The following is a 26499-nucleotide window of genomic DNA, read 5'->3' as shown; positions in this document are numbered from 1 at the left end:
AAATATAAGTATACTATAAATTATAAATAATTCTTGTCTAGTCAACTAAAATTAAAATAAATTTATGAAATATAGTAGATGAATATCAAAATATATCTAGAGTTAAATCAAAATAAATCGTTTACATATGGTGGGAGTTAGATCAAGGGCTGGTATTAAGGGAGGCAAGGCCCGTAACCAAATGGAAATTTTTTTTTGAATTTTTAAGTTAATATCATGGTTAAATTGCACTTCAACCCCTAAGATGGTAAATTTTATTTATAGTCCCTTTAAAAATTATGAAATAATATGTTAATAAATTGATAAAATTATTACTTTGACCTCCATTGAAAAATATAATTTAATCTTGACCCTCCTAAAATAATTTTTTGGCTTGGTCCCTACTTAGATCTAAAACAATCTGAAAAATAACTCACCTAACATTTGGGCATGGTGGAACTCAATTTTAGATGTTCAAGAACTCAAGGCTTTCGCTTTTGCCAAGGTAAAGCTTAATTTATGCAATTTTTAAATATTATATGAGTAATGATTTGGTTTTGAAGACTAAGGGTATGAATGAGAAATTAGTGCGCACAAAATAATCGATTTCAACTCGAAAAAAATTGAATTTGATTTAATAATAATTAAGTTGAACTCAAACTCGAACAACTTGGGCTTAAAAATAAATATTTAATCGAGTTTGAGTTAAATATTAAACTCTAAATTTCAAGCTAAACTTGAGCTCAAACTTACCAATATTCAAATTCAACTCGGCTCAGTCACTCTTGTTGGAAACTACCTAACCTTGCCCATTAAATTTGGGCCCAACTTAGCCCGTGAACAAATGAAACTTGGACTAACGATAGCCGTTAAAGGTTTCAAGTTGTTGGTTTAATTTATGTGCTATAAATGACAAAATTGGTTGGTCTTCCTACCTTTCTAAGCCAATAAATACCAAAACTCATATTTTTTTTACATTTATATAATTTTTAATATTTTTATATTTATAACGTTGTCACATTTTTAATTTTATTTTTTGAGAAAAACATTTTTATCTGTTTTAAGTAATTTTTGTCTCATATAAAATTTTAATTGAGACAAAAAGAGTATATAATAATATATAAGTTAAGTTGTTTATTTGCTCAGAATGAAAAATTGTGCAAACAAAACAGAAATAACAGAGAGGTTTGTTTAGCAGTTTCGTTTCTCTATGTCTGCGAAGTCTAACTCAGTGAGTAATTCGACTATCTTTTATCCCAAACTATAGAGATCTTACATTTATACCTAAAGATTAACCTTTAAATCTTCCCTATGAGAAAGTAAACACTTTACCAATGTTTACAATAACAGTTTGCACTCTCTTAAAAAAAACGTTCCCCAATGAACAAATTAGAATGCACTCAATAAGCTCTTATTACATAACTTAGACAAGCCTCAAAACATATATAAAATTCGGTTTGCTAACATAGAATTTAGATACAAAGTAACTCATTGAAAATAACTATTACATCAATAACAATCAAAACAAAGTCACTATGCTCACTAAAATCAACAACACTAGCTTGATCAAATCTCCATATTCTAACAATTTAATTGGTTCACTCGAATCTATTCCAATTTTCTAATGATAAGAATTAGTTTTCATAGATAGACCAAAGTATCTTCAATATAACAACACATAACCAGATCTAAATATTTTATTCATTAAATTGTCAAATCAAATAATGCAAATTTTTTAACCACCTCAGTGGTATTGTCAAATGCCACTAAATAACTCTCAGCACATTTTACATCAATAATAATATTATATTTATTGACAATCATATTTATGTAATGACACGTATCTTTTAAAATATGAAAAAAAAATCAAAAAATGTGATAACCTTTTAAATCCTTAATAAAAAGCTTTACATGTTAAGATGATTTTTAGTGCTATGTCTTGTTTAAATTTATTTTGTTTTATAACTCTCAACATGTTGGATTGTTTCTAAAGTTATGCTAGTTCAAGTTATATTATATTCATGTTTTTATCGTGATTCAGATGTATTTTTTGTAATTGTGTATGATTGTACTTATACTCTTTTTTTCAAAATATGTATTACAAGAGATTGCCAAATTGTTAACTCGTAAAATTATGGGTAAACTACAAGTTTAGTCACTTATATAGAGTTTAAATTACATATTGATCACTAAACTTTTAAAAAACTACAATATAATCATTAATTTTGTCGATTTGCGTTTTTTTATCACTAAATTGTTATCCCTCCATTAATGTTGTGACTAAAATATCATGTGGCAACAAAACTGTCGTTTAATAAATACATGGAATCCATGTAGTTTCCGGTTATATTATTTGACTACTTGAATAATCGACTTCTTTTAACTCCTAATCCTTTTCCTACCGAGTTTAAAGAGAGTAAGAAATGAATCCCTTTACAAATTGAAAGTTTAAAGGGAGTGTGTCTAGAGAGGGAAGTGGTGATTCAAAGACTAAAACGTAACAGATTAATTACGCTAGTAACTGTATTCATATATTTTTTAAAATTAGGGTGATCAAAATGTAAGTGATTAAATTTGTAAGTTATCTTAAATTTATTTATGATTTTAACTCAATAATCTAAATATATAAATAAATAAATTGAAGATGACATTATTACTGTGAAAGTAATTATCTAGACGGACCCAATTGGGATAGAAGAAATTATGTAAAAATAGGTCCCACTTGATCGGACGGGTCAAAAATTCATGCCATGAACGTTTCCCTATTTTCCACCACATTCTTTCATTAATGATAAAATGTTTTCTTATGAGTTTAAATTTATTTTGATGTAATATTAAGGATAGTGATACGAGCAATACAATTCGAATTCAAATTTGAGTTCAATATCATTTTAATTTTATTACATATAGATATTGTCCAAATTATTCTATGTTTGATTTATAATTTGTTATGATTAATTTTGCTCTTAGTGATTCAGATGTATTATTTTTATGGTTTTCAATCAATCTAGATCTTGTGTAAAAATGAGTTTTTAACAAAAATACGGAACTTGTTATAAGCTTTATGATAGGAACATATTATCATATAAATTCAAGAGTAAAGTGATAGATTGTCGAATTAAGACTACGCCTAAGTTGATATAATGTGATCCTAAGAGATGATAAATAGGGAAGTGTTGTATTTCAAGACGATTTTCTCAAGATTTGAGCTCGCCTCTAACAATTCATATTTAAGTTACTTGTTATTGAAGCAAAACTCAAGATTTGTTTTGAGTTGTTTGTTAGAGGAATTTATATATATTTTGGACAAAAGGGTTTATAAAGCTGAAATAATACCTTATCCTGTTTTTTTTCAAAGTACTTGCAGTAAGTTTGAAATTTTAAATAGAATTAGATCAAATAGATTGAATGTATCAAAAATGTATTAGAGAAGGATTAGATTGAACTTATGAATCGCTTAGAACCGATTAAATTGAATAAATAAATCAATTAAACTGTGAGAATCAATTGAAAAATCTTGTCCTTCTCATTAGGGGTAAGCACAATTCAATTCGACTAGAAAAATCGAGTTGATTTTTCAAATTCGAATAAACTAAATACCGAACCTGCTTTCCCTCAAAACCAACTCGAATCTTTTTGCTTTCCTTTTTATAACTTTTACTTCTCCAAACCTCATTTTTTTTAATCATGCTAAATCTTTATCAATTTTTGTTAAAATTGAAGTATTGATGATATTATAAAGTATTAGTGTTAAAATTTTCTATTGGTATCAATTTTACATTTTATTTTTAAAATAATTTTTATTAAAAAATTATATTTTTTACATTTAATATATTTTTAATTTCAAAACACATAAAAGATAAGAATCAAAAGATAATAGAAGCAATTAAACAAATAAAAAAATTAACCCATATGAAATTGTATATTTAATTATGATGAGTGGGCAAAACCATTTAATTCGATTTGATTCGATCAAAAGCTAACCAAAATTTCTCATAGTAAAAGAAATCCAAAAATAAAAATTTTTAACGTTTCAAAAATCAACTCAACAACTACCGCCTGACACCCAACATTCAAGTTTCAATATTTTTCTTTTTAATGGTAATTTCTAGTTTTCTACCATAAAAATTATTTTCATATAAACAAAAAATTTATTCCAACAAATTGTCAAACGAGCTTTATCTGTTTTTTTGTTGTTTGGTTTCCCAGCAAGAAAAGAGCTCAAAATCGTACTAATTAGTCGCTCTTATAAGCGTGAACTCTGTTGCAGTTTCAGATTCTTTTCTAAAAGAAGCATGGCATCAGATCATGAGCAACCTGGGCTTTCCTCTCTTGGAAAGGTTTTGTTTTCTCTCTTCATTACTTAATCTGGGTTTTTCTTTTCTTACCTGTTTGGTTACTAAGAAAATGCATGAACGTGTAAGAAAATGAAGGACAAGTATTGGGTATTAGTTGGCATCCTTTTTTAAGAAATGGGTATCTCGGTGTTTGCTTATCAAATTTCTTTCTTCTTTGAAAGAGCTGGAAAATAAATTAAAGAACCCCATATTAATGCATAAGATTGATTGAATTCTATAAGTTTTTTTTATTTATTATTTGGACTCAAAGTAATTGAAGACATTATGATATCTTTAATTTGTGAATATATATCCTTTAAGAGTACCCTGATTTCCCTGTAATTAACCAAAAGACTACCCTTTCAGCTGCATGAGTTAATTTTAGAGTTGATGAATGAATTGTTGATTTTATTAGGTGGGAAGGTCTTCTGGTGAGATTGGTCCAGAACATGAACCTCTTGTTAATGGGATTCACACTTCTGAAAGCTATTCTGCTTCCGCTGCTATCCTTCCGTGAGTTTCTCTTTGAGATTTTTGTTTACCGTTCGGTTTTTGTATTGATTGTATTGATATATGCAATGAAAAACCTGAAACATCAACACATTTGTTAAAATATTGGCAACCATATCTTTCTTACCATGATTCCAACATATAGTAACTACTTGGCAAATTTATGCTATGGCAAATGTTCAATTGGGTGCTGCTTAAAGATTTGGCCTTTTGGCCTGGTATGAAAGAAGTTCATGTATGGGAATGAGGGGGAAATGGTTATTATTGTTCTATTAAATGTTTCATTTCCGTTAGCTAAACTAACGAAAAGATATTTTGACTTATATATTACTATGAACATGGCTGTTATTTAATCTACTTGAAATAGCTTGGATTTGATTAAGAATTGAGTTGCAATCCAAGGTTTTCTGATGGGATTTGTAGCTTCTTCCTTTGTTGTTTCACACGAAATTATTTCATCATATCTGGAGATGCCTCATGACTTAAAGAAGTGATTCAATGGTGTAACAATGTAAATGCTGCTTAAACAAAAATGGAAGATGCTTCTAGTAAAATGTTAGCTCTAATAAATACTCTTGAGTCTTGATCATTCCTCAATAACCTCATTAAAACAAACAACTTAGGGTACAATCCATGGAATTTTCAAAGCCAGCAGTCAAACTGGAGCTAATACAAGGCCTAAACTGTGATTAGCTGATCATTTATTTTAACTTCAAGGAGCCTAAACGTTTGTGTGATTATTTTTTTCTTACCGAAGGAATGTCTTCTGATTTCAGATTTCTCTTCCCAGCTCTTGGAGGACTTCTATATGGTTATGATATTGGTGCTACATCCTGTGCCACAATTTCAATTGAGGTATACTTTTTATGTAGTAGTGAGCTGCAGTAAATATTGTTAATTATCATGCTTTTATTGTTGTTCTATTTGGGTCTGTGGCAATTAATTCTTCGAACTTGCTATTATACCATGTTTCTGGTATTTAATCCTCATATTTTCTTGCAGTCAGCTACCCTAAGTGGAATTTCATGGTATGACTTGTCTTCGGTCGAAGTTGGTCTCATTGTGAGTGCCCAATTGTCTCTCATTATTTATTGACATTACCAGTCATTAGTGCAAACTTTCTGTTTCTTGTTGAAGCACATGTTTGTAAGTAGCAATGCAAAGAACTTACCATGCAAATTATTATTTTTGTTGCTTTCCACAGACTAGTGGCTCATTATATGGGGCCTTAATTGGCTCATTCTTGGCTTTTAATATTGCCGACTTTCTAGGTCAGTTTCTTTTTTTCATAACTTGTGATGGGAACCGTATCTTTGAACTCAATTATAAGGCTTTTTCTGATGAAATTGCAATGACTTATCTGAATTATAGGACGACGAAGGGAGTTAATTATGGCTTCCATCATGTACCTTGTAGGAGCGCTTGTGACAGCATTTGCACCTAACTTAGTAGTTATGGTGATTGGACGTTTTGTGTATGGCATAGGGATTGGACTGGTAATATACTAAATACTCAGGCATTAGCTTATGAATCTTCTGGATGACCATGTTGTAGCATACACTTCTTTTGGGTTTATATTTCTGTTTACAACCATGTACATGTATAACCTCAATGCACAACAGCATATCATTTAAACAAATTGTGTAACAAGATAAAAGTTCAGTACATTGTTGTATTCTTATATTCAGGGAAACTGCAAATTTTCAACAATTAGCTACCAGACAACATAGTCATTGAAAAAGAATCATCTATAACTATAAAGAAGAATTTACTTTTGTTTTGTTTTCTTTTGTTTTTAAAATAAGCTAGCTGTTTGCGTGAATGAGTGAATGAATTTTAAGTTTATTCACTTCTAGGCAATGCATGCTGCCCCGATGTACATTGCTGAGACAGCTCCAAGTCAGATTCGTGGCGTGCTAATTTCTCTCAAAGAGTTCTTTATAGTTCTTGGGATGGTTGTAAGTGCTTCAACTCATCTCTCAGGGTTTTTCATTTTGTTTTAAGTCATTATAGCATGAAGTCTAATCCACCAATATCTGCTTTGAATTTTGCTTTTAATTTAACATGCAAACAGTAAGCTACTGGATATTTTGCAGGCTGGTTATGGAATTGGCAGCCTCTTAGTTGAAACAGTTTCTGGCTGGCGCTATATGTACGGAGCTAGTACCCCTTTGGCAGTGATCATGGGAATTGGAATGTGCTGGCTTCCAGCATCACCCAGATGGCTGCTATTACGTGCCATTCAGGGAAAAGGCAATATGCAGGAGTTAAGAGAAACTGCAGTATGTTGTTTATGCCGACTCAGGGGTCAATCTATTGGTGACTCAGCTTCTCAGCATGTAGATGAGATTTTGACTGAGCTTTCTTATGTTGGTGAAGAAAAAGAGGTCGCACTAGGGGAAATATTCCATGGAAAATGCTTGAAAGCCATGGTTATAGGTGCAGGTTTAGTTTTGTTTCAACAGGTATTCATCATTAACTAAGGAGCTACCCCTTATGTAGATATTTTGCACCTACAGTTTGACTGACTTTGTACCCTCAATTTCATGATAGATCACTGGTCAACCAAGTGTGCTCTATTATGCTGCATCAATCCTTCAGGTATGAAACTGATTTACGTTGATGGTACTCATTGCCAAATTTAAAGCGAGTTTTTGATGGATTTAGAAGAAGACATGTACTTCATCCTAACTGAGACAAATCTAATAGAGTGCAGGATTTTCTGCAGCATCTGATGCTACCCGAGTCTCAATTTTACTTGGTTTACTTAAGGTAGATTCTTTTCATAGATAGATAAACTTGTTCAAAGTTTTGTAAATGCTATCTTATCATATTGAACTTTCCATATGTTTATATATCTATGTTCTATTGCTTCATGACTTAGAGAGTATGTGTATCTCTACTGCAAAGTTTCATTTTACTTAGCTGACACAAGATGCTTGACTTTGCTAGTCAACCATATGAAAGATATTCCACCAAATGTATGAAGTCCTCTGAGAAACTACAGATCTTTAGTGCTTGGGAAGATTTTTGATAGATTCTTTCTTGCATGATTTGTATTCCAATGGCATCCATGTAAAGAAACACATGTGACCTGCTATCAAGATGCCAGCAACTGTCATGAACAAAAAAGTTATTTTGTTTTTAAAGTAAATTTTATGCCTATAAGATGGTTTCCATTGCTACCTTCTGCATGGTTGGCAAATCATGCTGTCTCTAATTGGTACTTGGTAGCTGTCTCAACCAGAAAGTCTTGACAATTTTTTGTTGTTGTTATAGTTGATTATGACAGGAGTAGCCGTTGTAGTTGTCGATAGGCTCGGGAGGAGACCTCTTTTATTGGGTGGTGTTTCCGGGATGGTAAGTCCTTTTACCTCTTTGTTTTTTGAACTGTTAGAGGAAAAAGTTTACATGTTCTTTAATCAAGTTTGTGAGGTCATTCCATTGGATCCATGTTTCTGTTTGCTTACTGCAATTAAATAATTCAAATCTGGGTTCAATTATTTGACTTGAAATGCTAGCAAGAAATTAAAAACAATTTCCTATTATGAAATATGTTATTTGTCTGTGTGACAGGTTATTTCTTTGTTCCTTCTTGGATCATATTACCTTTTCCTGGATGATTTGGCGGCTATTGCTGTTGTTGCACTGCTGTTGTATGTCGGGTGTTATCAGGTTATCAATATTGTCTTTCCTTTCTTCATTTTAATGATCTTTTTCACCATACGTACTTCTAATGTTACAGTGCTCATCTATAGTATATTTCATTAATGCCTTCATTATCTTATTGGTTTCTGTAGATATTGGTTAGACTGAAACTTTGTTGCATCCAGGCTATACTTCCGTGTAACTATTGTTGTTTGGTTTCCATTATTGGAAATTCATTAAAATGGTAGTGAAAAATATGCATCATGAAAGTTCTTGCCTCACTATTCTATGGCACTCTGTTTGTTTGTGTTAAACAAGTTTTGGATTCAAATCTATTTAGTTTTGGCTTCCGTGCTTACTAATTTATGATGCAGCTATCGTTTGGTCCTATTGGTTGGCTGATGATCTCAGAGGTTTTTCCCCTACGCCTCAGAGGGCGAGGACTTAGTGTTGCCGTACTTGTGAATTTCGGAGCAAATGCACTCGTAACATTTGCATTTTCTCCTTTGAAGGTACTTAAGCATTTCCATCATATATACTGCCTCAATCATAATTCTTTTCTATGTTTTCCATATATTTAGAAGATTGTACCCCATACACATTCCAAATATGTGTCGAACATGAGTCCTTCAAGGAAATGAAAAGTCAAAGCATCGTAGTTTGCTTTAGCTCTCCTACATTAATATATACATGCCTTATTTTTTGAATCATGAAGGATGGAAGATATTGTTTTGTACTAATGTTCTCTAAACTTTTGTTAAGATAGATTATGGCATTATTTTTCGTTTTCTTTTTTTCCCTCTTCAGAATACCATTGTCTTTAGGTACTGCCAGTGGTTACTGTAGTTTCTGTTTTGACTGTAGGCATGGCTTGGAGCTGGGATTGTGTTTTATGTGTTTGGAGTGATAGCTATATTATCTCTCGTCTTTATATTCTTCATTGTACCGGAGACGAAGGGGTTAACTCTCGAGGAAATCGAGGTGAAATGTCTATAGGTTTCGGCACTGTGCTACTTATTCAATGGCTGAATGCTTTGTAGAATATGTCCCTATGTAAGTTCAAATATGCAGGGAAGTTCTTCATGTTCTGCAACATTTAGGTAAAAAGACGGTATGTATCTCATGGCTGAACGCTTTGTAGAATATGTCCCCATGTAAGTTCATATATGCAGGGAAGTTCTTCATATTCTTCAGAAAGAAAATAACTTAGAGATGAGCTGTAAAGGTAAACAAAGCTATGAAAAGTAAATTTTACTTTCAGCTCGCGAACCAAACGAAAAATTGAAATCAGATAAAATTCACTTCACTTAAATTTCCAGGTTCCTAAACACAAAAGTATTATCATGTTCGTATGTTATATTACATTACCATACAACCATGGGTATTCGGATATTTTAACGTATAAAAAAGTTGAACATATCCAAGTCTGACATTCACCCGAGCTTAAGGTGAGATAAATCAAGCTGGCAATGCATGGGGTAACATAAATGGCATATCAAAACTAAAGAATAATCATCCAAAAGCGAAGGCATTGAACTTGAGAGCTCCAACGAGCAATTAATACTTGAAATGTTATTTTTTACAAGCTAAATATCGATTGATTGATCAAGTTTTCCGGCCAAAACTAGTTTTTGAACATTGTTATAAGAGTCTCGGTAATACTTGGGTTTTCTTTTCACCTAACTTTATGAATGCCACCGACCTGAAGTTCCCTCAGTTGAATAGGGCTGCTGCCAGCTCTGATTCCTGTCAAGGTTCTTGAAAGGAAGCAACAAAGAGTATCTTTCTTCATCAGCCCTTTCAATACGGATGCAAGAGTTGCTTTCATGTTAGCATTTCCATTTGACCACAAGGCCCCCAAATAGCATAGATAGAATAAACTCGGGTACCTAAACAATGGGCAGAAAGCACAATCATCGATATAACATAAAGGGGACAAAAATGAAAGTAAACAAACAATATAAAAGAAAAAGAAATATTAAGTCTGCACTACAGATAAGAAAGACTCATGTTAATTAACCAATAATCTGAACCTCCTCACCTTGCCCTTTTCCGTTTCTTGAAGAAAAGGTAGGAGAGGGAAGTCAGTAGAAATTTTGAAAGGAGAATATTTTATTCATTATTTAAAGTTCAAAAGCACATAAAAAATCTTGATTCTGTTTTTCATTCAGAAGAAAAGTAGAAAAACATCCTCACCATAGAATTACAACAATTGGGCAGTTCAGAGGAGAAGATTCCGTTTGCTTGCTGAAGCTAACATGGCAGTGTTCCAATGTGGTTGTTAAGGTAGTTTTAAAAGAAGACCTCCAGTTGCCAACAATAGCAGTGCAAGTATGGGTGTTCAAGTTGTGGATTCTAGCAGTTAAAAAAGAATATTAAAGCTTAATTCTGTTCAAATGGTTAAAGAAATTGGTGCAAAAATACAAGAGTCTGGTGATTTCAACAGCAGAGATAAACAACTGCTTTGAAATCCTCAAGGCTCTTCCTCATGTCCATAACTCCACCAAGTGAAAAATAACTTGGAATAATCTAAGGCCTAATGGTCCATCAATCTTCAGATCCCCTGTAAGCAACTATCAGGTGAGATCTATTGATGAAGAGATTTCCATGTTAAAAGTGATTCTTAGACATTGTCAAATATCAATCAAACAATTGTAAAAAGAACGAATAGAAAGATTATACTAGAAAGATGGTTCAGATTGATGAATGGTTCACCTATCAACGACTTGAGATGTTTACTGGAGTACAAGAACCCAAGACTCTAATTTCCACGGTAATGATAGTTTTGTTAAAACTTCCATACAAAAATGATGTGGCTTTAGAAACATTTCATGCCAACAGCACAGGGGAGCAGTGGTTAAGCCCCTGGTTTAGCACCCCAATGACCAAGGTTCAAACCCTGTTGATGTAATCTCCTCCCCCAGTTTGTAATGTACCCCAAAAAATTTTCATGAATCATGACTACATAAAGGAAAATATGCAGATGCAACATCCAGAAGGGATTTTGGGAAATGAACAACAAAAGTCATGATTTTGTAAAGTTGAACGAAAGTGTTTGCCTACATGAATAGGCATATGAACCAATTTCTGGGGAAGACCACAAGAACAATAAAATATATCTGATGCAGGAAAAAGAAAACACAGAGAAGGGCTAACCTGGTAAATAATGGCCTTCTTCAAAAGAAGGAAAAAAAGCTGGTATTGGTTAGAAATGAAGATAATTTTCAAATTCGAAGCATTGTGCTGGAATGGTACTCTTAAAGATCAAGGGATTTTCATCTTGGCTCCAACTTTGAGGTTTTCCAAAAATGGGATCCCGAAATTATTCATGGAATCCTGAACACTGCTAGCTTCAGGTTCCTTTCCCGCATACTTGTAAATATGCACGGCTGCACTCATGATATACTTATCTGGTTCGGCAGTATCCCGAATCTGCTCAAAAAAGTTGATGCCTTCTTCCACCAATCCATAGTCAATGTAACCTCTTAGCATGGCACGGTAACATGCCAGGTCAGGACTTATACCAGTTGTAACTAGTTCCTTATAAACTCTCTCTGCTTCGCTCATCATCCCTACGTTTGCAAAAGCATACAATAAAAGATTAAAATGAGCACAAGTTGGAGGGATGCCCATTCTTCTCATACAACTTATAGTTTGCTCTGCTTCTGCATATTTCAAACACTTGGTATAAGCCTGAATAAGGGAAAGATATGTGGAGTTGTCAAGCGAGCAACCATCTCTCTGCATGGCTTCAATAAGCTTCTCAACTTCATCACATAGACCTGCACTGGCGTACATATTGATCATAATTTTGTAGCTTACCTGCATTTCCCCGGAAGGCAAACAGTAGCATCAAATGAGTAGATAATAGTTCAAGTAAAAATTTTACTTAAAATTGAGGATTAACGGATTAATAAATTTTTCTATGTATGGATCTTCTATCATGTCATTAAAAAATAATGTGTAACGCCAAAAACCACATCATATATGCAAACATACATAACGACAGACACTTGCACAGTTTTAATGTGGTGTCTCATGCTTCAATTAGGACTCCAAGTAGCAAAAAGAGTTGATGCATCAACAAAGGCTATTGCAAAAAATCATCCTTCAAGATCATTAGGAACCAAATGGTTCTTAGGTCTCTTTCTTAGCTTCTTCATAATTACTTAAAAGTGACATAAGCATACCATTCCTGGATTTATCCCTTCTTCTTGCATTCTAGTGAACAATGAGAAAGCTTCATCCCTCTTACCTGCAAAATATTAAATTAGTGATGATACTGTAACACGGAAACCTAACTGCTGTCTAGATTATCTAGCAGTTTTAGTCAATAATCAGGCATATATGATCAATTATCCCATTCAGGGTAAATTTGGTCAACACTTTGATTAAAGCCTTTATGGCAATAATATTCAGCAGCTGGATTCTTCTATGAATGGCTAAAAAGTAATCCAAAATGATGGAAAAAAAATATTTGCATTAACTTTCTTCTTGTCATAAAAAAAAAGCAACCTAGGACGAAGCCAAGAAATAATAGCACAACCTACTTCAAGGTGCAATGTGTTCATTTTAAAATGCATGATCTACATATGGCTACTACATCGAAATACGTACAAAATATTTTTCTCCTATAATTATGAATCAAGCTAATAAAATCTAAGATATTTCTAACAATATATAGAAAAAACTTGATAAAACAACCATAAGCAGTAATAATGCCCCTTTCTGGGAGGAATAAGGGTAGAAGATAAAGGACGAGGTTAGCAGCAAGAATTATAAAAGTAAATGGGGCAGAGGCAGTGTACAAAACAGAGAAAAATGAAGTTTGGGAGAATGGATCGAGAAGATACGAAAAAGAAATTATGAGAAATTAACATGATTGTCATTTGATTCTTTCAAGCAATTTTTCTTTTTTCATCTGAACAGCTTCACATAGAAGGTATGACCCGGAAACTTTTGAAAATTTCAGGGTTTAGGTCTTAAAAGTTAAAATTTTAGGGGATAAATTGTTTTAGGAAAAGTTAAAGTTCCATTGGTATAAATTGCTAATTAATACTGCCAATTTGCCTTCACAGACAAGAAATAAAGCATTACCAGCCTTCCCATAATAGCAAATAAGATTCATATATGCCTTCTCATCCAGAGTCATGCCAGAGCTGTGAGCAAGGTTGAACATCTCCACTGCCTTGTCCAGCTTGCGACCTCGTCCATAAACACTGCACCAATAAGCTGCAACTGTCACATCAACATTCAAGTATTGACAAATTATTTCTCATGGTCAACCTCTTACCTAATCAATGTGTTATAAGTCTGAATTGATGGAGAAACTCCCTTGGAAAGCATGTGCTCATAAATGCTGGTTGCAAAATTTAATTTACCTATAAAATTCAAACAACTAGTTATTGCCTGCTTTGACCAGCGAGACACATTATGCAGTGAACCAAGATAGTTTTAAGCAACCTGCTTCTAACATTGCCTTGATAAATGTATTGTATGCTACAGTATCAAGTTCCAAATTGTCCTGAAAACTCAAGTGTATCATCTCTTTTGCCTCTTGATGTTTTCCTGGAGAAAGATTAATCTTGTTACTCATAGAAAGTGATGCAGGATATCAGAAACGACAGCATACTAAACTGTGAAACACATATAAGAATAAGATTTCTCGACATTTTAACCGAGTACCTTAGGATACTAGCATGAGATCAACAGTAAAAGATAAAAAGAAAACACTGAATTTTCTTTTACAACAAAAAGGGATTTCTCTAAAAAATATTCCAACTGTTGTCAGACTATAACTTTACGGGGTAAATTTCAAGGATACTTGTTTGGTCTAGCTCTTATGATAAATCATTGAACTATTTACGCAAAGAACCTACAAATTTATAGGCATTATAAACAATGAATTTTGAACCCAAGTTATTTTTTTACTTAGAAGATTCTCATATAAACCATATACTATAAGTATGACCCCTCATTAAGTATTTAAAATGCTTTGTAGGTCTTGTGGAGTTATATAAACTAATACCAGAAGTAGTCAGAGAGTAGACAACTTTGCTGATGGCAATGGCACCTAGATCGTGCCCCTTTTTGAATGCTTCTTTGTACAGAGAATATGCTGCCTCAGGTTTACCACATTTAATATATGCATCAATCATTGAGTTATATATCAATTTCCCACAAGTGGGAGAATCTGCAACTGCAGTGAAGATATCTTGGGCCTGTTTTAGCTTCTGTTCCTTCCCATATATACCAATAATAGATGCAATTGTTGCATCATCCACACTGCAACCTAGTCTGACAACTTGATCATTAAGAGCTTTCACGTTGGATAGATCACCTATTCAAGAAAGCAAAATCAACACTCAAGTGAAACACACCACCCCAAATTGCAGTTCCGATCACACGGGACGAACAAATAGAAAATCTTTTAAAGAAATTTAAAAGATGTTTCTTTACTTTAATGAAAAATATATTTATTACAATAGTGAACAAAATTTTACCTTCTTTCAGAAAGTTGCTTATTAGTTGAGTTAATACAGACATGCTACCAGCAGTCTCAAGCAACAACTTTAATATTTCTTCCAAATTATTGAAATCCTTACATTCCAAATACAACCTAAGTAAATACCCCAGAGCAGTGGAGTCAAGTTGGTTAGAGGCCACATTGCCTTTAACTTTCTGGTATCTGAGGGGTTCTCCACATATAGCTTTAAAAAATGTTTGAATAAACTTGTTATCTTTATACGAATCATTAGTAACCATCTCTTTAGTCAATTGACCAATGTCTTCTAGCATTCCCTCCTTGCAATATATTCTTACAACTGTCCTATATAACTCCTCATCAAAAGCTATTTGATCTTCCCTTAACTGGACAATAAATTTCTTGGCCCTTCCTGTCAAGTTGAGTTTAATATACAATCTAAGCATATCATTGCAAGAACCAGAATCAGGAAGTCCAGTCTTGGCTAAAGCCTGAAATGTAACTTCAGCAGCATCCAGATTTTCACTCATGACATAACATTGCAATGAAACAATATAAGCAAATCTTGAGAACCAAATGTCTCTAGATTTCATCATTTCAATAATATCCAGAGCCCTCTTAGCATTTCCTGAATTAAGATGGACTTGTGCCATTGCTAAATATGTTTTCTCATCACTTAGTAGGCCAAGCTGATCAATCTCTTCAAACGTTCTTTGTGCATCCTCATAAAGGCCAAGTTTGCCATATATTCTAATTAGCAAGCCATAAATAACTTCATCCACTGCAATTTTATTTCTTTCCATCTCTGTGAAAAGAGATAGAGCTTGTGAATAATCTTCATTCTTATAATACAAAGTTAAAAGAGAAGCACAAGTGTAGTTGCTAGGAACTATTCCCCTGGATCTCATATCTTCATATAAATTTAGTGCATCCTGCCATTTACCGTCTTTAGTGTGTGAACTAATAAGCAGGCTATAAGTTGCTTCCTCAGGGACAAATTCAAGTTTCTTCATCTCATCAAAAGCCTTGAAAGCCTCTTCACAAAGACCGCCTTTAACAAGTGAGTGAATTACTACTGTATAAGTGAACCTATCGGGTGCCACCCCTTTATCAACCATCTGCCTCCATAAATCTATGACCTTTTCATGAAGTGATTTCTTTTGCAAAGAAGACAGCATAAAGTTGTAAACAGCAGTCGAAAGTGTGATTCCCCTTTCTTGCACAGCAGAATAAAAGGACTGCATAGCCTTGTGTCGTCCCCATCTAGCATATGTACACAACATGGTACCACAAGCTACTTCATCGGGTTCACATCCCGCTTCAAGCATCTCCAGGAAAGTCTGTTCAGTCAGTTTGATTTTCCCAACTTGCCCATAAGCACGCAAAACAATCGTATAAACAATAACACTCGGGCGATAGCTCAACTGTTCAAGCACAAGTCTATAATTACAATCTATTAAAGTCCATGTTTTGGGAGACAGCAACATAATTACTTTCCGTCTCTTCAAGAAAGTTAAAAATAACACATTTAAAAGCAAAAAAGAAAACACCATATTCAGATATAAAAACAAGTACTAAACTATTTTTGAATAACTACATTATAAAAAATTATAACCTTTCTCCTTTTTTTGAGAGAGAAATTTAAACCTTAATTTACTTGTATTGGAAATAATATAAATTTGAAGCGAGTTAGTCCATTCGTTGGAACATGCTAAACAGTCCGAATCCAAACACAGAGACATGGAAATAATGACATTGGGTATAAAATAAATGATACAAACTTGAACATCAAAGATTTCAGGTTAAACTTAGGAGCAAATTATAAAAGCGAGCAATTTAGTCTTACATTTAATTTCGAAGCAAATAGGTAAAACTGTAAATGATAGTAAGATTGAAGTCCTTATCGTGTTCTAAGTCAAAATTTTTAGACATTCAACATTACAACATTTAAAATTTTATCTCTTCGCTTCAAAATTAAAAATTAAACGTAGAGAGGCTACACTATTCCTATTCATGTTTAGCATTTTCAATGTTAAGTTCAAGCAAATATGAGTTCCCACAAAATTTCAACTTAAAAATAATCAATATTAACAACTAAAAGAAGCGTATTAAGTAGCAGAAAAGCACCTAAAACAACTGACCTGTAACTTCATCCAAGCAAAAAAATCCCTAACTTGCCTCCAATTCCTTTGTTCTTTCAAAACCACACACATATCCCTGAAGCTCAATTTCCCAACAAAACTCCCCATCACCCTCCTCACATCAGCTTCCCCTTCTTTTCTTTCCCCCATAGCTCTAACAGCCTTTATCGCCGCCACTACGTGCTTCCCATACAACTCCCCATTCCTCTCATCTTCCAAATACTTCACCATCTGCTCTGGGGTCCTCTTTATCCATTTCGGAGTCATGGCGCGTGGACCTTGGTTACGCCTCAACGCGCTCAAGTACTGGGCCTTCTTCTTAATGATTCGACGCGCGTTGTCATCGGAGAGTGGGTTCTTGGGGTTTTTGGATTTGGGTTTGGGTTTTGTGGGGTTGCCGTCGCTGAGGGAAAATGGGTCTGGGCGGACTGAGGAGCGTATGCGAAGTTTGGGGGGTTTGGAAGGTGGTTTTGGGAGGGTAAATGAAGGGTGGAGATGGGTTGTACTGAAGAGGAAGGTAGACTTGAGGGACTCCATTGTATTTGTACTCACGGTGCTTAGGTTCAGTGAAAAAATGGAGGCAAACTATATTTTCCGTTTGTCTCCAGGGAAAATAAGAGTGTTTAGTTAGTTAAGTGAATCTATTGGGAATTGAAAATTAAGGAGCGGATAAAATCCACGTCACCCTACCAAGTTTTGAAAACCGGACCGGTGATGGAAAATAACTTATTAATTATTAATTTAATTAAATAAATTATTAAATTTTTAAAAATATATTTTAAAAATAGGGAAAATAACTTAATCGATCTAACCATAACTTTAATTGATTTTTTAATTTGATTCAATCGTGTTTACTGTGTTTTAAACAACACTATGAAACTTAAAACGATTTGTACTCGAATTAGGTCAGATTCAGATCGAGTTTATTTATAATATTTGTAGATTTTATATTTATTTAAGTTGGATTTCAAATTTTCTCTAAGTTCATTCACATTTCTTATGGCTAATATAAGTCCATTTTAAATATTATTTTAATTTAATATCCAATAATCTTATATATCTTTATCAAATTTTTAAATAGATTTAATATTTATATTATAATATTATGTATTATTATACATAATTTTATGTGATTACATCAAATAATAATATATTACAAAAGTACAAAATAATTCGGGTTAGACTCAAATATATTATTCTTTTGCCATGGCTGAGCCTTAAATGTTAGGTGCAGTTGTTATTTTAAATTGAATTAATTTTTATTATCCAATCTTATTTTTTGTATATTGTCTAGACCCGAGATATTTGTACAAACTTTTTGAATGTAAGCCGGTAATCTGATTTTTGAATAAATCTAATTATACTAAGTTGGGTTTAGTTAAAAAAAATTTAGAATTTAATTATTCACACATAGTAAGTGAAATTTGAAAATTACACATATAATTGCGTATAATAAGTCTTAAATTTAAATATTTAAAATTTAGAAGGTCCACCTTTACCAATTATATATTAAATATTATAAAAAGTAAATGACAAGTATAAATAATTGATATGAATATATTTAATTTTTAATACTATTTAAAAATAATGTAGTATAGTTATTTTAAATAAATATCAAACATAAATATTTAAAAAATTATAAAATTGAAATAATATAAAATTATAATTACCTAAAACTACACATAATTTTTTCTCAATCCTCAAATAAAATGGTAATGCGTTTCAATCATATTCTCTTATACCAAGAACAATATTAATACCAACTGAACTAAGACTCGATCGATAATATATACTATTTAACATTGAACTTGAATAATAATAATTGCCGAAAGAAATAGATTTAATAATAAAAAGGGAAAAAAAAACCCTATTCAGCTATACTCCATAATAGCCTTCTCTGTTTACGATTCTGCAAATTACACACCGTTGAATCTGAAAAAAAATCAAAAAAAATCAGAAAAATAATAAATTGTTTTGTTTTGTTTTTAAAAATTAAATATATTAAAATTATTAATTTATATTTCATATAAGAAGAATCTACTTTCACAATTAACTTTTTTATTTTTATTTAGAGGTGTTGGGTTTAAGTTGAGCTAAATTAAAAATTTAAGCCCTTTTGTTAGGTTTGATCCAGATAAAAATATTAAAACTCGAGTCTAATACGTCTATATTAAATTTTTTATATTATTTTTATATAATTTTTTTTAAAATATAATGCATCTAAAATACTAAAAACATTAAAATAAATGTTTATAAAAAAAATTAAAAATGTATACTAAAATAAGTGCAACTTAACGAACAAATGCCTCTAAAATAGTAACAAAATTAACAATAAAACAAGAGTTATATAATAACACCAAAATAGTAGTAACATAATAATGAAATAGTAGTAAAATAGTGAGAAAAAAAAACAAGAAAATAGTAACAAAACAATAAAAAACACAGCAAGAAATAGTAAAAAAAATAATTGTATTTTATTTTTGCATATTCGGGCAGGGTCGGGCCCAAGCAAAAAAGCCTTACCTAAGGCTCGATCCGTTTTCTAAACGAGCCTTATTTTTTGCCCAAACTCATTTTTCAAGCCTATATTTTTACTTAAACCTTCCCACTTTTTGGACGGATTTTCGAGCCGGATCATGTGGCCCAACCCATGAGCATGTATATTTTTATGTATTACAAATTATATATTTATTACAAATTAAATATATAAACATACCTTGGCCTTGATTTTTTCATCAAGTAGTGGATGAGGTATAAGCAAGGTAGGGTGAAGGCTGAATTCATGCATCACCCAATTCCCAAACCCTAATTCTGGGATTCTCCAATGAAACACAAACAGTCTCTTCAACCCAATTATTCTATCCCCATGTTTGATCTCCTCCGCCTTTCCACAAGATTTCCAGTAACCATTTCTCGTATGTCGTTCTATTCGATCCATTTTCGACCTTATTTCCTTCGTTTTGGTGAAGTAATAAGCTTCATTATTCTTCCTACCATGCTTAAATTCACCTGTAAAAACAAATACAACAATTTATTCATGCTTCTGTTTAACTAATGTTGCTTCTCATCTCTGTTAAAAGTTCGAGTTTCGAGAGTAAAAGTGTCTCATTGGATGCTTAAGAACACAAACCATGCAAATTACACATGGTTAGAATTCAACTCATACGCTATATACTATGGGACATTTAAGGCAAATCAAGTTCAATTATGAACAACTCGTATATGGTTCATCTTCTCTAACACTCAATGAGACAATCGCGTTGTTTGAGCTTATCTCCTCTCTAAACATCCATGCTCACGGAAGAAGTATAAAACAAAATCTTCATTAAAGACTATCGAAAGTCGGATAAACGTAAAGCTTTAATGTTTAGATAACAACTTACAAGGTGAAAAATGAAACGGATCCAAGTAATAAAAATCAATGTTTTTGACAACATCAGAAGGAAGCTGAAATCCCTTGATTTTGTTGAAGAGATAAAAGGAAATCAACTCATGATCTCGAGGAACAAATCTATACCCAATTGGTAATGCCTTGTCTTCATACTCATCCAGGAAACTATCATCAGAAACTAAAGCCGCCGCCATTGCTACAAAACTTAGTGTTTTGATGTTGCTCTGTGTATATTTGTAGTTTTTTTTTCCTTGGAGAATACAAAACTTGGGGTTTTGATATTGCTATATATACATATATATGTAAGAAGATTGAAGTTTTTCACTAATCCTAATTGTGTAGGAGTACCGAGTAGGACTGTAATTTTTAGAGAATTTTTTGTAAAACAAATAAACAAAAATAATATCGCATTTAATTATTTGGATTTCATCGAATTGATCACAACTTCTTTTTTAAAAAAATATTTTTATGGTTAAAATATACAATAGGTTCCTGTATTCTTTATAAATTAAGAATTTAGTCCCCCTATTTTTATTTCCGAGGATTTGATCTCTTTACTTTTCAAATTTTAAAATTCAGATCTAAGAGGGGGTTTTATTTTCTGTATTTCGGAATGTCATAAAAATTAACAATTCGACTTAAATTTTAAAATTTGAAAAGTAAAAAGACTAAATTTTAAATTTGTAATGAATACATGGACCTATTACATATTTTAACCTAATTTTATCTGCACGCAATACGTTGAATTCTTATAAATTCCTTTTCCTAATTTAAAAAATCCTTTCTAAATCAAATGTAATTCTTCAATAAAACTTTTACTTACTATTTCAATTAAATCTTCAATAAATTCCTTTTCCTAATTTTATTTCAATTACTTACATATGTTAAATTTTAAATAATAATAATTAATTTAATAAAAATTCAAAACTTGATAGTTATATGTAAATGGACACATACCAGATGAAAACAAGAATCTGGTTAACATAGGCTATGGTATAGAATAACCATAGGATTTATGGGAAACAAATTTTAACCTATTAAAAACTTCAACATCCATATATATTTATACCTCTACCCCAATTGTATGAGGGAAAACAATGACAACACGATGCCCTATACTCTAAAAATCGGGCCTTCTAATCAGCTAAACTTACCCCCGAAGAAACCCGAAATTGAATCATGCGCCATCTCCATCCGCGCCAGCCAGTTTCCTTCTTTGTTGATGTTCTGCAACCTTATAATCTACCACTTCCCGGAATAGGCTCGGGTCAAGCACACAGTTCTCACTTCCATAAACAGCTGCTTGAACGCTCGCCATCAGTTTGGCTATTTCCCTTCCGGAAAATCCTTCAGTCTTCGCTGCAGCTTCCCTTAAGATATCGTCGGTCAGTCCTTTGATCTCGATCTTTTGCTGCTGCTTTTTGAAAAGATTTTGAAGCAAACCGGGTTTTCTTGAACTGGCCTGAGCTATGTACTTGTCTAGATAGAGCTTTAGGAGTTTGAAGCGTTCATCTTCCCCGGGCAAAGGGAATTCCAGTACTTCATCAATGCGATCGGCCACAGCTGAATCAAGATCACCAGGACGGTTTGTAGCAAGAGCAAGGACTATGTCCTTGGACTGGTCACCTGTTCGGAAAAGAAGAGCATTGAGTGCACTTCTTTGAGCTTCACTCATGTAGGTTTTGTTCCGTCTGCAAAACAGTTAAGCTGAACCAATCAATATTCAAAGGTAACCTTCCAAATTAACAATGGATTCTAATGTTTTCATCCTAGGTCGGTTACTTCCGTGTACAACAGTTATCGAGGACATGTGATTGTTACCACTTACCATAAGACTAATACCTCTTCTTGGCTAAACAACTACGAAGGGAGATTGTTTCATGATTAAGAACTTGGTTACATGGACTCGAGTGTAAGTTCCGATACAGGAATATGTATAACATAGGTATGTTCAATTTATCTTCTCAGTTTTTCCATATATTTGGAGGATCCTTTCAGGGTCATATCCCTATACTTGACATGGGTGTCAAACACTGACACAGGTACATCAAGAAAAATGAGAAGTAGGAGCAAAATAACCAAATGGTGTCAACTTACTCGCATAAAAATGCATCTGCTTCATCAATGAACAGCAACAAGCCTCTCTTGGACTTCTTTGCCCAGTCAAATAACTGGTGTATCTTTGTAACTGCCTGTGGTCCCAATGGAGCAACATCTCCACCTGTCATCAACGCATAATCTAATCCCTGAACAATAATATAATATATCAGAGAACTAAAACAAATGAAGAAAACAGCATCAAATTCAAGATGGTCAAAGAACTTTTAAAATTCGAACAAATTCATGTAGGATACATATTTGTATCCAACACTTAAATCCGATTGTATACCCAAAGTCTAACATCAGATTGAACTACCCAAAAGATGGTCAAAGAATCAAAATATGCATTTTTTTAATCTGCAAATAAAAGATAAACGTAAGTGCTAGCTATAAATGGGACAATGAAGGTATAGGAGCTCATACAGATTTTCGAGCCAGTTCTCTTGCAGCCATTGTTTTTCCTGTTCCAGGAGGGCCATAGAAAAGCATATTCCTAAACGGTGCTTGGTGAGCTTTTGTATTGGCAGTTGCACCCGATAGTTGCTGAATTCGTTTTTGAAGAGAAGGGTGCAAAATCACCTCACCAAACCCATTTCCATTTTTTGACGACGTTTTATCCCCATTGCGTAGAGAGCTCATAGCACGTGAAAATATGCCAGACCAAGGATACTTCCCTCTGGAAGATTCACGGATAAGTGATGGCTGCCCCAGTATTCTATCTACGTAGCCCCAAATCACCCTCGCACCTTCCCTGCCCCAGAGGGATGACAAATGAAAAGCAATTACACTCAAATTGTGACAAATAAATAAACCGATAATCAGCACTGGCAAACTCTGATGAAAGAATTGAATGAACTTGAAGCAACTGATCAACACCTCAAAACATATACAATTATACAAGGCAAACAGAGACGCAAAATACGAATCTTCAAGCAAAATCTATAATTTACCTGGTAGTATAAATACCAGCTGCCAGAGCAGTCAATCCTCCAACAGCCACAACCAGCTTGTTTTGATCTGTCAAAATGGCTCGCAAACCACCTAGACAAAAAGATTTCATCGACAATAAACCACAGCTTCTTCAGTAGTATAAGATAAACAAATGCGACTTAAGAAACATATCAAAGTAATCATTCAGTAGCAATTCTATTTCAGGCCAGAAAAGAATACATAAATAAGCAAATAATGCATTCAGTACGGCAAGAAAACATAGGAGCGGCAGGATTGATCAGTGCACAGTTATCTTCTACTAGATTAGATCATACAGAAACTATAGGAAAAAGAGAACATATCATTTTTGGAATCTAGCTGTTTAAAGCTCCCTACAATTACAGGATGCATGATATGGAATTAATACCTCCAATGTGATCAAAAGTAGTATTAATCGCAGCAACCCACTTCTCCCTTTCTGCATTTGCACGATCTACAAGCATGCGCCTATTGACTTCTTCAGCAAGCTTTGCTTCATGGGCTCTCCCTTCTGCTTCTGCCATAGCTTTCACTCTGATTGTTTCACGTTCGATCTCAGCTTTCTCCCTCTCTGTTTGTCGACGCTGTGCTTGAATCTGTTCTTCTGTAGCTCTTCGAGCCTGCTCCTGTCTAATTGCTGATTCCTCTTGCAGTTTTACAAGCTCCTGATTCCTGGCTCTTTGGTATTCGTTTTCTGCCTACAATAACATAGACATTCATTTTGTTTTCCATATATTTCATGGTAACTATTTCATGAACGCAAAAGTATATATAGATACATGCCTGCATCCTCTTCCTTGCCAATTCATCCTCGTAACGAGCCATCTGTGACTTTGTTTGGGCTTGATGCTGAGTTAGTTTCTTCTGTTCATCATATATTACCCTTTGTCTTTCCTGCCAGCAAGCATGTAGGTAATAAAAAACGAAAAAGAAAAACAACATACCATAACAGAGTTTCAAATGCATAACAACATTCCGAAGCAAGTTTGGATAAAGAATATGAAATGTAGAACATTCAGTTTTCATAACATTGTAAACCAACTATTTAAATGACAAAGCCTGTATCTCCCAAAGGCCATTAAGGTGGTGTTTGGTGCCTTACCATCCCCATATTCCAATGGAATGTGATTAGTAGGTATTCAAATGTTAGGAAGATGACATTGCAACATTTGGTTTACAAGGGCCAATAACGTTACAGCGTGTAGTAAACTAAGCACTTTTACGTATAAAAGGGCTTTTACTGCAAATTAGGCTTATAATGAAAATGATAAATGTACAAATGGGTTTTTAGTGTAAATTAGCCTTATAATGAAAATGGTAATTGACTAATTTGATTACACTAAACATTATTTACACTCCTAAAAACAGAAAAAGAAATGATATTTGAGAATGACACAAGCAAAACATATGCATTTAATTGACAACAAATACAAACATTTAATTCCAAGAATTAAAAATCTGATTAGAGTTCTAATATTAGAAATTAATATATCCATGCCACCAAATCTTCATAAGGAGATATTTCAGAAGAAAACTTACAGTTTCAGCTTGGGCTTGCATTGCCTTAAATTCTGCAGCTCTTTCAGCCAACTCTGCCTGCCTTGTCTCTTCTTGCTTCTTCATAAGTTCAAAAGCCTACAACAAGCAATCAGCCATTAGCATAAAAAATTTACCTTTTTAACAAAATGAATGACCAAGATTCAACTAATTCAATCCTCATAATCTCAAATAAAAAAAAACCCAAACCAACTGACTCAGAAACTAAACATTTAAAAGAATGCCACTTCAATGAACTTTACAAAAATCCATTAAAATCCTTCAAAAAAGCTACAAAATCAAAGAAACCCACTTTCCAAAAGGCCTAGAAAACCCCAAATCAAACATATAAAACAACGAAACCTAAACTTCTGGAGTCCAAAGGTGAAACCTTTTTCGCATTAGAGGAACTGCTGATTTCCCTCAAAGCCTTGGCTCCTCTTTCCAAAGCCTCAGGATCAAACCCAGCAGAGGACGTCCTTGGATTATCATTCCTAGCCTTAACATTCCCAGAACCTTCCTTATCAGTCGTAGATGCCGGTGAAGCAGACGGCTGAGATGGTAGTTGCCCAGTAGATAACTGAGGAGAGCCTGAAGGGGAAGGGGAAGGAGAAGAAGAAGAAAATAAAGGAAAATTGAAGGGTCCATCAGCAAAAGCAACGTTTTGATTGGTTTGGGATAAAAGTGAAGAAGATGCAGAAGCTGCTGCAAGAGCTGAGATTAGTCCCATTGCACAAGTTTTTGCCATTTTTTTTTGAACACCCCCAGGAAAGAAAATAAATGTGATATTGGATTTGGGGTTCTAAGGCTTTTCTTGTCAAAAGGGATTGGCTTTAAAAGCAAGAATTCTGAAGTTGCATGGTGGGTGAAAAATGCTGGAAGCAAAAAGAGAGACGCAAAGTGAAAGAAGGAAAGGTTCAGGGTTTTGGTAGGGTTTGTGTTTTTTAGGGTGAAATGGCGGTTTTAAGTTGAACCGGATGTATAATTCTGTCAACCGGGATAATGAACCGATTTGCCCCGAAATAATAGAAAAGAAAAGTATAAAATATGGATGTAGTCCCTGTACTTATTGAAAATTAGGAATTTGTCCATATGCTTGTATTTCTAAGAATTTAGTCCCTCTATTTTTTCATATTTCAAAATTCAGGTTCAATTATTATTACTATTAATTTTCATGTTAAATTAATTACAACATCTTTTTTAATTACATGACTATTAAGTGAGTAGTTTTTTTTTATTTCAAAATATCAGAGCAACCAATTTAATAAAAAATAATAATGTTAAGAGTTTTACTTGAATTTTGAAATCTAAAAGTAAAAAAACTAAATTCCTTGAAATACAAGCATAAGGACTAAATTTTTAATGTTCAAAAAGTACATAAACTATAAGCACATTTTAACCAAA

The 26499-nt window shown here is 33.2% G+C and overlaps 4 protein-coding genes across 7 annotated transcripts; 1 reads left to right on the top strand and 3 right to left on the bottom strand.

Annotated features, from left to right (window-relative positions):
• The first annotated feature begins 4033 nt into the window (after positions 1 to 4033).
• LOC107909061 (D-xylose-proton symporter-like 2) lies at positions 4034 to 9658 on the top strand. The gene is made up of 14 exons (XM_016836438.2): positions 4034 to 4319; positions 4732 to 4829; positions 5603 to 5681; positions 5829 to 5888; positions 6031 to 6097; positions 6198 to 6322; positions 6683 to 6784; positions 6923 to 7291; positions 7380 to 7427; positions 7536 to 7598; positions 8106 to 8186; positions 8403 to 8501; positions 8849 to 8986; positions 9339 to 9658. Exons 1-14 carry the CDS (start codon positions 4275 to 4277, stop codon positions 9468 to 9470), a joined length of 1506 nt encoding a protein of 501 aa, XP_016691927.2. The 5' UTR covers positions 4034 to 4274; the 3' UTR covers positions 9471 to 9658.
• A 280-nt stretch (positions 9659 to 9938) lies between these two features.
• On the bottom strand, positions 9939 to 17732 carry LOC107909060 (pentatricopeptide repeat-containing protein At5g27270). 4 transcript variants are annotated; one of them, XM_016836436.2, is made up of 10 exons: positions 17100 to 17732; positions 14978 to 16382; positions 14503 to 14814; positions 13938 to 14042; positions 13768 to 13855; positions 13572 to 13693; positions 12665 to 12729; positions 11631 to 12296; positions 10671 to 10829; positions 9939 to 10363 (listed from the first exon to the last, which is right to left on the bottom strand). In XM_016836436.2, the coding sequence occupies exons 1-8, from the start codon at positions 17634 to 17636 to the stop codon at positions 11739 to 11741; spliced, it is 3192 nt and encodes a 1063-aa protein (XP_016691925.2). In that variant the 5' UTR covers positions 17637 to 17732; the 3' UTR covers positions 9939 to 10363; positions 10671 to 10829; positions 11631 to 11738. The 4 variants fall into 4 exon arrangements, with proteins under 4 accessions (XP_016691925.2, XP_016691926.2, XP_040954842.1 ...); XM_016836437.2 differs by having other exon boundaries at positions 10671 to 11037; positions 17100 to 17722; XM_041098908.1 differs by having other exon boundaries at positions 10671 to 10788; positions 17100 to 17722.
• Positions 17733 to 18735: 1003 nt separating this feature from the next.
• LOC107908198 (NAC domain-containing protein 45) lies at positions 18736 to 20832 on the bottom strand. Its single transcript, XM_016835441.2, has 3 exons — positions 20483 to 20832; positions 19816 to 20108; positions 18736 to 19031 (listed from the first exon to the last, which is right to left on the bottom strand). The coding sequence occupies exons 1-3, from the start codon at positions 20682 to 20684 to the stop codon at positions 18975 to 18977; spliced, it is 552 nt and encodes a 183-aa protein (XP_016690930.1). The 5' UTR covers positions 20685 to 20832; the 3' UTR covers positions 18736 to 18974.
• A 540-nt stretch (positions 20833 to 21372) lies between these two features.
• On the bottom strand, positions 21373 to 26041 carry LOC107909058 (ATPase family AAA domain-containing protein 3-B). The gene is made up of 8 exons (XM_016836435.2): positions 25487 to 26041; positions 25099 to 25194; positions 24343 to 24453; positions 23948 to 24257; positions 23541 to 23631; positions 23014 to 23341; positions 22588 to 22736; positions 21373 to 22181 (listed from the first exon to the last, which is right to left on the bottom strand). The coding sequence occupies exons 1-8, from the start codon at positions 25841 to 25843 to the stop codon at positions 21668 to 21670; spliced, it is 1956 nt and encodes a 651-aa protein (XP_016691924.2). The 5' UTR covers positions 25844 to 26041; the 3' UTR covers positions 21373 to 21667.
• Between the last annotated feature and the right edge of the window lie 458 nt (positions 26042 to 26499).

The sequence above is a fragment of the Gossypium hirsutum genome, chromosome D08 (genome assembly GCF_007990345.1).
Source record: "Gossypium hirsutum isolate 1008001.06 chromosome D08, Gossypium_hirsutum_v2.1, whole genome shotgun sequence".
Lineage (NCBI taxonomy): Eukaryota > Viridiplantae > Streptophyta > Magnoliopsida > Malvales > Malvaceae > Gossypium > Gossypium hirsutum.
This window is presented reverse-complemented; position numbering and strand designations above follow the sequence as displayed.